Source organism: Thalassophryne amazonica, chromosome 9, assembly GCF_902500255.1.
Source record: "Thalassophryne amazonica chromosome 9, fThaAma1.1, whole genome shotgun sequence".
Lineage (NCBI taxonomy): Eukaryota > Metazoa > Chordata > Actinopteri > Batrachoidiformes > Batrachoididae > Thalassophryne > Thalassophryne amazonica.
This window is the reverse complement of record NC_047111.1, coordinates 35363032-35375250: the sequence shown is the minus strand read 5'-3', so window position 1 is coordinate 35375250 and position 12219 is coordinate 35363032. Positions and strand designations below refer to the sequence as shown.

Genomic DNA, 12219 nt, shown 5'->3' with positions numbered 1-12219 from the left:
ATAAAGGAGACCAGTATAAGGACATTCAAGGTCGATTTGCTGCAACATTAATTTGAACAAGAAAATCACAATCCAGGATGCAACTGTGAGTGCAGATTCAGATAACCGGCATGGTGGGCGGGGTTTGTGCAAAGGTTCATTCCTACTGCATTTCTTTTGCAAAGTAGTGCATACGTTACTCTGCATTCGCCTACTTCATGCTCTAATCTCCACATTTGATTCTATGGGTCTGTAGTGCAACAGCTAGGAAAAGAGCATGGAGCAAACGACCCTGCCAATTCCTCAGCAAATCATTGTTTTTTATCCAAGACAAATGCAATGTTTTTATTCCTGAACCACATTTGAAGTTGGAGAGAAATATGATTTAGGGGATTGTTTTTAGAACTTTGATCATTTTTTATTACATTTGTCACATGTAAACAAAAAAGAACAAGAGCTGAAGAACACTGGGATCAATGCCAGCTGCAAGGAGATGTGCCTCACTGTTGCGCCACCATCCTGAGATGTTCCAGGGTTAAGGGGATTCAAAACAAATAAATAAAAACCCAAGAATATTGGTGCCTGTCTGATTATCCTGCATTTGGTACCTGTTACTAGAAACTCAAGATCCAAACAAACAGTGTTCCAAATTTATGCCATACTTAGACTTAGGTCATACATCATCCTTTCATCAGGCAATATTAATTTTGTATAGATTTGTAAATTATCAGTGGCAAAAAATATGAGAAGATTGGTTATTCATAATATTTTGCTTATTTTTGAAAACCCCTTGGGAACAGTTCATGTATTCCCGAGTGGTACACATTGCCCGTTTGTTGGGACACACAACTCTATAAACAATGTCACAAATAACAAAGATGGGTCACAATGTGACAGTGCTGTTAGGTCAACAACCCAGCCGGTTGCTTTTATTTCCAAATATACACTCTTCAGTTAATATTTCATAATTTATCAAGTCAACATGTAGCCACAAATTAGCACAATTTACCAGCAGGGGATGTTCAAAATATGACTACACTTTCTTGTTATTCTGAATCAATGTTAAGAACAGATCACTGCTGATAAAGCAGCAGATAACTGAAATAATCTTTGAAATGATGGCATAAGGACCAGTTTAAAAAAGTACTCCTGAGAAATCAGGCTTCTATAAAAGCCCACAGGCCACTCAAATTTTCAAGATTAAAAAACAGATAAAAATGGCCATACTGAATTTCAAAAAAACCCACTATGTGGACTTTGGAACATCTTAGCATCCAAAATAAGGTGTTGAATACAAAAGCGCAAGTCCTATATCAAAAGGCTGGTGTTTAGCTGTGTATACAATGACGTAAAACAGGAGGGGGGATTAATCTCTGTGACTGGGATGCCAGTCCAACACAGGTCACTTTCTCTGCAAAGGCTGGTACCCATGTATCAAAGGTTGTACTCCTATAATGCAGATAAACTATCTCATCCATGTGCAAAGACAGGTAGCATGACCGGGAATCCACCTGGCTGTGCGTGCTGAAGTACTGCTGCTTCAGTTGAGAAATAGCTTGGGTAATTACAAATTTGAATTCCACATGGATATAAAGGTATGATTTGATCATTGGATGATCAATGTTGGGCAAGTTTGTGCATATTTATCACAGAAGTATTTCCAAACTAAGCAAAATGGCCACCATTTTGAAAATTTAAGTGGCCCTTGGCCATTTTCAAAGGGGTATTTTTTTTTTTTTTTTTTTGCCAAATTTGGTGCTTGTAACACAATTTGAAAAATTTCCCTTCAATATTTTGTTAGCTGCTACACTATGAGTGCTTACTGCATCCCACACACTAAACAGGACACAGCAATCCAGCTACATGCTCATCACACTATGGATTACCATTTATAACCTACAGGTTTTTTTTGTTGTTGCTTGTTTGTTTTTTACCTTGAAGGAGATCTCATACTGTTCTCCTCCCCAGATTTCCAGGCCGGTGTCGTATCCTCCGAGCTCCCAGAACCATTTTCTGTCTACTGCAAACAGTCCACCTGCCATCACTGGGGATCTACAGGAAACACAAAATACAAAAACAAAATGACTTAGACTTAGACAACTTTATTCATCCCACCAGGGGCAATTAATTTCAGCAGCTTGCATACCGGCACATCACAAAAAAAAAAAAACAAAAAAAAAACATACTACATCCACATAAAATGTGCAACATACTACATCCACATACCCATACATCCACACCTTACAAGGAATTTAAAAGACGGATAGCAGAAGGAATAAAAGATTTTAACAACCGATTCGTCCTGCAGACAGGTGAAACATAACGACGGCCCGAAGGCAACAAAGAAAATTCACCTGCCAGCACATGTCCGGGAGAAGACAAAATACAATTTGCCTTCCTCACCATTTGCTGTTCACAAAAACTAGCTAGGTCTCTGGTTTCCACTCCAATGATCTTTGAACATGTCTTTGTGATACTATGCAAGCTACTTTTATCTTTCAGTGCCAGGCTAGGAAACCAGCAGATGAAAGAAAAACATAAAAGACTTTCGATAAAGGACTGATAAAAACGACCCATAATAACAGAACTGACAGAGAAGGACTTCAATTTGCGAAGGAGGTACACTCTCTGTTGCCTTCGCTTCACAATGTCTGCCGTATTTACGTCGAATCTCAACTTCTCATCAAAAAAAGTGCCCAGATATTTATATGCAGGAACTTTTTCTACAGCTTTCCCATGAATAATGCTGTCTATAGCAAACCCTTTGTTACGTCTAAAATCAATTATAAGCTCCTTCGTTTTAGATACATTTAACTCCAAGTGATTTGTATCACACCATGAAACAAAATCAGCAAGGGCCTCCCCATGTCCTGACTCCTCTCCCTGAAGAAGGGACAGCAAAGCAGTATCATCAGAGAACTTAACTAAATAGCTGCGTTGCCTGACACTTCTGCATTCATCTGTATATAAGATGAAAAGCAAGGGGGAAAGAACACAGCCCTGTAGTAAGCCTGTGGACAAAACTAAGGAGTCTGAAACGCGTCCATTTACCAAAACTCTCTGTCTCCTATTCTTTAAAAAGTCTGCCAACCATTCAACCATCTGGTGAGGCAATTTAAAATCACACCTTAACCTCTTAATTAAAAGGCAAGGCTGCATCAAGTTAAAAGCTGAAGAGAAATCAGCAAATAAAAGCCGAGCATGAGCTCGAGGCTTTTCCAAATGTCTGTAAAGACAGTTGAGAATAAAAAGCTTAGCATCTTCTACTCCTTTACCCGCCTGATATGCAATATTCCCTTTCATATTTGACATTATCATATTCTTCATAATTTTCTCAAAGACCTTCATACACAGTGATGTAAGTGCCACAGGTCTAAAATCATTAAACTGTTTAGGAAATGACTTTTTCGGGACAGGAATTATAAGTGATGATTTCCATAAATCTGGCACTCGGCCGCAACTAAGTGACCTCTGAAAGATATAGAGGAGGACACTACTGAGTTGCTCACCACAATACCTCAGTGTACGTCCACAAATTCCATCTGGACCACAAGACTTCCTTACATTAACCTTCTCCAGAAGTCTTTTCACACTATCCTCGCTAATGATTATACCATCGTCAGTAGCAGAGGAAGTGCTCTCAAGGGGGAGTTTATCTGCAACCTCATAGTTCTCAAACCTAGAATAGAAACAGTTAAATGCATTCGGTAGACCCTCATCGTAGCTCCCCTCTACTTTAATTGGCGCTCTATTATTATCCTGTTGGACATTAGTAACTGAAGCCATAGATTTAATGCCTATCCAGGCTGCCCGCAGATCACCACTACTGTACATATGTTCTACCTTGTCTTTGTAAGCTCTTTAAGCTTTACGGATTTCGTTCCTAACCTCCTTGTTAATTTCTTTCTTTTCCACATTATCTCCTATATGAAACATTTTTTTTCTTCTTATTTAAAACACTCTTTAAATTTTTGGTGACCCACGGTTTATTATTAAAATGAAGCTCAACATCTGAGAAATAATATGCGCTTATTCCTTACTTTCCTTTTCTCAGCTGTGCGTGATCATCTCGTCTCTGCTGTGATTACCCGCCGGAATCAAACCTAAATAAAGAATCTGTAGTGCAATGTGTTCATTGCAATTGTGTTTGTAATGATTCAGACAAGCCCTGTGACAGACTGGTGTTCTGTCCAGGGTGTACTCCTCCTCACACCCTGTGACTGCTGGGATAGGCTCCAGTACCCCCGTGAGCCTTAATTGGAGTAAGTGGGTATAGAAAATGGATGGATGGATGGATGATTCAGGCAAGCAAAGAAAAAGAGACGCATTGCTGCTGAGCCCCAAACAGCAACAGCACTGGCAAACTCTATGGCTCCTATCCGCTACTATCTTTACACAAAAGCAGTGCATACATGCACATGCACTGGGTTGGCCTGCGTGTGTAAACCCACAGTGCTGTGCGTCTTGCGCACTCCTCTTTAAAGAGCGTGTCAGGTCACATTCATATTGACTAATGTTTTGATCTGTCTAAAGAAAATCCACGGCATGCCTTTACAACATGTAGAGCTTAATTCTAGCTCTGCTGTGCACGACGCTCAAGTTTGCGCTCAGATGTATGTACCTTCAATATAGCAGTGTGCACTCTTCTATGCTCCAGTTGGAATTGCACCATAGGTTTAGACATCACGGTTCAGTACGAGTTCGGTTATTGAAAATTACTGAAAATCTTTATACAGTCTCTTTAATCTGTGAGCAGCAGAGATCTGCTGTCAGCACTGTGTGACAAAGTGTAAATGTAAACTTTTTCATTAAATGTTTATGAATCGGATTACGTCTTGTCAACTGCATTGAGATGACTTTACAGTACAGCGTGTTAAGTGTTTTGGATTTTTGTTTGTTTTTAATGCCGTGTGACGTGTTGAGCCAGACCGCCTTCAACATTTTGCCCAATTTAAGTGTGTTTGATTTTTGAGCAAATGGCAACATCTCATAAAAGCTCACTGTACATATTTCAAATCACCGTGCGCAGTGTTACACCATTTCAAATAAAATGTCAACTTTTGTCATAAGTTGGTGGCGTTGTCTGTCTAAACTCAGATGCAGTTCGATATCATACGGGGACAGTGATTCAACACAAACGTGGGTCGGTGCACTTTCGCATTTAGGTTCATATTTCAGAAGAAAAATGTAAATGAACCAATTCCATTTATGCTTCCAAAGTTTCTGGGTGGAATAATGTGGTCGTTTCCTTCTAATGGCTCATTCACTGTTCCATCTGATCGCATCACACACTGACAGCAGGCTGAGGGGGCTGACCCCACCTCCTGCACAGAGACAAGAGAGATACAGGTTGTGGACATGAGATGATGCACGTGTATATAATCATACTGTGCAAAATCATACTGTGTATTCTGCATACAGTTTTGTGCACTGAACCGTCACATGTACAGCGTTCAATACAAATACACATATTGTGACATCCCCAATAGATCCTATATATATATATATATATATATATATATATATATATATATATACATTTTGTATGAGATGAACTCAAAGATCTAAAACTTTTTCCACATACACAATATCACCATTTCCCTCAAATATTGTTCACAAACCAGTCTAAATCTGTGATAGTGAGCACTTCTCCTTTGCTGAGATAATCCATCCCACCTCACAGGTGTGCCATATCAAGATGCTGATTAGACACCATGATTAGTGCACAGGTGTGCCTTAGACTGTCCACAATAAAAGTCCACTCTGAAAGGTGCAGTTTTATCACACAGCACAATGCCACAGATGTCGCAAGATTTGAGGGAGCCTGCAATTGGCATGCTGACAGCAGGAATGTCAACCAGAGCTGTTGCTCGTGTATTGAATGTTCATTTCTCTATCATAAGCTGTCTCCAAAGTCGTTTCAGAGAATTTGACAGTACATCCAACCAGCCTCACAACCGCAGACCACATGTAACCACACCAGCCCAGGACCTCCACATCCAGCATGTTCACCTCCAAGATCGTCTGAGACCAGCCACTCGGACAGCTGCTGAAACAATCGGTTTGCATAACCAAAGATTTTCTGCACAAACTGTCAGAAACCATCTCAGGGAAGCTCATCTGCATGCTTGTCGTCCTCATCGGGGTCTTGACCTGACTCCAGTTCGTCGTCGTAACCGACTTGAGTGGGCAAATGCTCACATTCGCTGGCGTTTGGCACGTTGGGGAGGTGTTCTCTTCACGGATGATGCGAAGGAGATGTGTTGCACTTCATGAGGCAAATGGTGGTCACACCAGATACTGACTGGTATCCCCCCCAATAAAACAAAACTGCACCTTTCAGAGTGGCCTTTTATTGTGGGCAGTCTAAGGCACACCTGTGCACTAATCATGGTGTCTAATCAGCATCTTGATATGGCACACCTGTGAGGTGGGATGGATTATCTCAGCAAAGGAGAAGTGCTCACTATCACAGATTTCGACTGGTTTGTGAACAATATTTGAGGGAAATGGTGATATTGTGTATGTGGAAAAAGTTTTAGATCTTTGAGTTCATCTCATACAAAATGGGAGCAACACCAAAAGTGTTGCGTTTATATTTTTGTTGAGTATATATATATATATATATGTGTGTGTGTGTGTGTTTCAGAATATTTTCCTCAACCATGAAAATACAGCTTCTTCAGCAGCTGGATGTCAGATTTTTATAATAAAACTATTTTACATTTTATTTTATTATATTATTATTATACATTTTCTAATATACTTCCTGTATAAAAGCTGCAGATAAATGCAGTTGTGATTTTTTTTTTATTCTTGTATATTTGTGCAGTTCTTTTATTTTACATACTTTTTTACTTTGTTTGCCTCCATCTGTGACACTATGAACAGCACCAACGAAATGAACCCATCTGCAGTCTTTGTGAATTCTGCTTGCTATGATGAGCTCTGTGGTGCCACAGAACATAATGGACCTCAGCTCAGAGTGCAGCATGAGCTTCTCCCCAGAGCGCCCCTCTCTGAGTGTGTGAAATCACTTCTCATCAGGACACAAGTCTCCACTGTTTAAAATAAACAAAAAAAAAAAAAAAAGGAGAGAGGATAGAAAAGCAGAAGAGCAAATTTATGTTTAATCATGGTGTTTTCTGTGTTAAAGACTGAGTGAAAATAAAGAAATGCATACCCCAAATAGCTAATGAAGAATGAGTCTCAATCAGATATAGGCATGTCTGCTTAACCAGTTAGCACCAAAGTTTCAAATGTGTTAAATTAAGGACCAAATCTCAATCCTGAAAGTTGTGTGTGCAAACCACAACTATTTGCATGTTCAACAGCCATAATTATGCACACGCAGGTGGGCATACCAGAAATTGCATATTCATGAAGGCAAATGTGTTACATGACAATACATACTATTTTTGCACATTTGTAAGATGCAATCATCAGTGTGTACTATTTTTTATGGGAGTTACAGTGTTTGCCTGCATTTTTACACAAGCAAATGTTTCATGAATCTGGCACAGCATGTGGAACTATCACCCTCATTTTAAAGCATATCCTTGCCATTAATTATCTGCCACAGTCACTCAGAACAGAGAGAAAAAGCCATGTGATAGGTCAGGTGCACTGACGCTGAACATCATCGCATTCACCACACTACAGTATCCTTTTGTTCTTAAGAGAAGACACCCAGGCAGAGCACTGGCCCATATTCAAATAACAAAAGCAGCCATCTAGGTGCCACACAGCAGTGAAACATGGGCCTCCCCTTGGCCTTTTCCAGTTGAGTTCATTGGCTCTAAGGCTGCTGTACACTGGATCATGCTCAGGGAAGAACACTCATGGCCGTCAGGCCATATAGCTGGTGTTCCGTCATAATGCAATGAGTACATTCATCCATGCCTCTAATTTACAGGATGATCAGGGGCAATATAAATTTGGGATTTACTGAATGACAATGAACGACATAATGAGAGACCTGTTGACACTCTATAAAAAAGTAGCTCCCTGGAGGAGGGAGAGAGGTGATGGCACTTTCTGGTGGGATTGTTAGAGTTATGACTGATGTTGGATGTTTTTTTTTTTTTTTTAAATGGTGCAAGGCTGGTTTATACATTTGGGCTGTGGACCGTGGAGTGGAAAACACCTGGTGTTTTTCACACACGTGTTGCTGAGGCTGTGACTATGGAAATCAACAGTGTGGTTTGTGATTCTGACACGACTCCCTGCAAACACTGTCTTGGATAAGTATATTAAAATCCCTGAATACACACAGACTGAAGTCTATGAATGGAAGATGATCAAGTGTGCAGTGCAGGATAGTAGCAGGACAGAGAAAATTAAGACAAAAAATAGATTACTTATTTTGCAAATTTAAGAATTTTGGACAAATTTTACAAATATAAGAAAATAATTTGAATTATATGAGCAGCTGAATAACACATTGACATTTTTAAAATCACCACTGAATACTTTATGTTCAAATTTAAATAACTTTTATTTTAAAAAAAAATGTTTGAAAACACTCTTTGCAGATGTGGTCTGAATCTGAACTGAATTTGTGAAATTCAAAATAGTCAGTTTTATGTTGTGCAGTTGAACCCAAAAACCTCCACTGTATTCTTAATTTATGGTTCCTAAACTGAGACGGAGAAATTACCTCATTTGTATTCAAAGGGTACATTCAAATTGCTCATTTTCAATAAGCTTGTGGGCATAAACTAATAAAATACAGTTTTGGACAAAAGGTTTAGAGACCTAACTTGTTTTTCTTCAGCGTATCAAGAGAAAATGATCATTTACTAAGAGAAAACTGAACTGAGATTTTTCTCCATTTCATTATACAAAGGAAGAAATAAAGCAGTGGTACGGTGGATTAGTAAGTAAGAAGGTCATGGGATTGCTTCTCACCTGGTCTAATCTGTGTGGAGTTTGCATGTTCTCCCCATGTTTGCGTGGGTTCCCTACCACATCCGAAGACATGCAAACAAGGTAGATTGCAAACTTTAAACTGACCATAGGTGTGAATGTGTTTCTGTGTGCAGCACTGTGATAGACTGGCATCCTGTGCAGGGTGTACACCGCCTTTCGCACTTGATTGCTGGGATAGGCTCCAGCCCCTGTGACCCTTAACTGGAATAAGCAAGTACAGAAAATAAATGAAAAAATGAATTGAAAGTAAGTAAGAAAGCAGAGCAGCTTGTTCTGTGGTGTAGGAGTTAAACTACCAATATATAAACTTGGGTTTGCTTACAAACTACGTGTCTGAGTCTTTGGGCAAAACACTTCATCTGCATCATCGCAGTCCACTCAGCTGTTAAATGGGTACTGGACATGGCTGCAGTAGTAACAGGGAGGTGAGGGTCTTGTAGGTAAGCATTGGACATGAGACCAGAGGATCCTCGGTTCAAAGCCCAGCCACACCAGAAAATCACTAAGGGCCCTTGGGCAAGGTCCTTAATCTCCAAGTTGTTCCCGGTGTGTAGTGAGCACCTTGCATGGAAGCACCCTGACATTGGTGTGTGTGTCTGTGTGAATGGGTGAATGTGAGACATCATTGTAGAGTGCTTTGAGCTTCTGATGCAGATGGAAAAGCGCAATATAAGTGCAGTCCATTTACAATTCATTCATTCAATGCCCAATTTTCCTAAAAATAAATAAATAATGCTGACATTGTTAGTTTTAAAGGTGAAAAGTGATCACATTTTTAAACAGTTATATTTTTCCACATAAAATATTTAACATCTTGTCATCATTGTTTTAAAGTGTTAAGATTTTTAAAAATGCAAAGTATAGATTTCTCAATTTGGTCAGTCAATTGTCCAGTTAGTTTTGCTAACTGTAAAGGTGCCCTGACACTTGCACGACTTTGATCCGCGCACTTGCACGCACATCGTTGTGACAATCCCACCTGCTGTGTTCCCAGCTGGACACCACACTTTGTTCTACTGACTGCTACGTGTTGTGCACTGGACGCTGTGTATATAAAATAATTATTTTGTAATGGATTAATCATTTTCTGTCTGAGTTAGCTGTTGAAAATGCCCCTAATCGCTTACGGAATCACAGAGGAGCGCTCCAGTTGCTGCTTTTCTCTCGCGCGCACGCTGAACAAGGTGGAGAAAGCTTTTGGAGGTATCTAAAAAGGTCATTATTTGTCATGTTTATATTGTATTGGCTTGGTAAAACAGTTGCATGTTCTTTCCTTCTTGTGTGCAGCTGTAAAAGTATGTTTGTGACAGATTTAACATCTCGTTATAATCGTTCAGATGAGCTGTGCTCTGATGCGGTGCGCTGACGCGACCACTCACACTGTTCACGTCTTCTTTACTCGACTTGATGAACTGCACGCAGTGTTGGTGAGTAGATCGCACAACATTCACTACCACTTCACGGTTGTTGCACGACATTTATGCATGAAAGATGTTTTTGAACATTTCAAAATTCTCTTTGCGCAATTGCACGTGCTGGTGCCCCTCTCACATTCAGTCTACACCCGTTAACAATGAGTTTACTCTCCTGCATGACACAGTGCGTGCAAGTGTGTGCATCAAAGTCGTGCATGTGTCAGGGGGCCTTAATTCTGACACCATAAGTCTGACATTTTCCACAGAGTTGAGGTCAGGAGTTTGGGAAGTTCATTCCAAAAGTTAATCCTAGTCTGCTGTACTCATTCCACAACTATCTTTGGCATGCATTTAAGGATCGCTGTCTTGCTGGAACACCCATTCATGTTCAAGTTTCAATTGTCTGCCTAATGGCTTGAGGTTTTGCTGAAGAATTCTGAGGTAGTCCTCCTTCTTCTCTGTGCCATTCATCTTGTGCAATGCACCAGTTCCACAACACAGCCACAGAGCTTGATACCACAACTAATATGCTGAGCAGCTAGTTCAGGGTTCTTGGGGTTGAATGCCTCATTTTCTCTTCACTGTGTCCAAGCAACTCAGTGTTTGTTGCACCATACCAGGAAGGCTTCCTCCAGAAGGTTTTTCTTTGTCCACGTTGTCAAACTATAGTCTGCAAATGCTAGTCGAGCTTGAAGGTGATGCAGGGGCTTCCTTAGTGGACACCAGCCTCTCAGTCCATGGGCAAGTAAAAGTTGCTTGACCGATTTCCAGCTTATGCAATCCAGTGCATTGGTGATCCTGGAATTGTTGCTGATCATCTGAGTCAATTTCCTCTTAACTGAGGGCTACAGTTTGGGTCTTCATCTAGAGGTTGGCAAAGTGACAGCACCTCCCAATAAGTTGTACTTCTGTAGAATTGTTTAAGCTGATGGTCTGCACTTATTTAGAAATGCCACCAAGAGACATTCTCGACGTGCACAATTCCCTCTTTCTGCTCTGCACTGAGCTCCATGGACTCTCCTATTCTACTGTGTGATCATCAATCCACTGAGAAATGCCAACACAACAAACAAACACATTCTCATGTTGACACAGAGAAGCTACCAGTTGTAGTGCATCATGATCACTTCTACAGAGGCTTTTGCCAGTTAACAGACACTTGGAGCGTGCACGAACAGTGAATTAGTATCCTAAGTGGGTGTATGTATACTTTCGATCCTGTACTGGTTTCACTAAAACAAAAATAACCTATAACTTCTACACCAAATTCATTGGTTTCCTGTTATAGATGCATGCTGTGCAATATTTCAAATATGGAACAGTTCAAAGAAATCCTTGTAAGGCCAATATTACCATGACATTCATGTCCACAGTGATTGTATGCAAACGTCTGAACACAACTATATGGACCTAACTGTAAGAGGGCAGTCATTCATGCTGAGTTGAGCAGTAGGAAGCATAATTGAGGGTTGGTAAAATCTGACACGTTTTCACACTGACTCAATGACTTGTCTGTGCATCTGAGCAGTTCACATTCCAAGAACAGTAACTGTTTCAGGCTGCAGGAATAAAACCGGCGGGACAAACTCAACAAACACACTTTATTTCATGATGAAAGTTTATCCACTGCGTTATTTTTAGGGCTTCTCCTGAAACGCAAAGACGAAACATTGGTGGTTGGATGGAAAAATGTCTTTGGCTGCAGCCACTGCAGTGATTGCCAGTCGTGGTATGATCACCGGAGTGTGTCAGCTAAGATGAGAGAGCATTGATTTGTGGGCAGTGATGTGTGGAACAGAGATTGTTAGCGTGTGTGCTGCAGGCAGAAACCACAAACCTCCCTGTCTTGGTGTAGAATCTCCTGGACGCATTAGCAGTGGTGTAGTCTTTATTT

At 40.4% G+C, this 12219-nt stretch overlaps 1 protein-coding gene across 1 annotated transcript in view; it reads right to left on the bottom strand.

Annotated features, from left to right (window-relative positions):
* LOC117516976 (polypeptide N-acetylgalactosaminyltransferase 10-like) overlaps positions 1–12219 on the bottom strand; it is a 389958-nt gene that overhangs the window by 101273 nt on the left and 276466 nt on the right. Inside the window, exon 7 of the mRNA XM_034177872.1 lies at positions 1914–2031. Coding sequence (XP_034033763.1) covers positions 1914–2031 — 118 coding nt within the window. The remainder of the gene's footprint in view (positions 1–1913; positions 2032–12219) is intronic.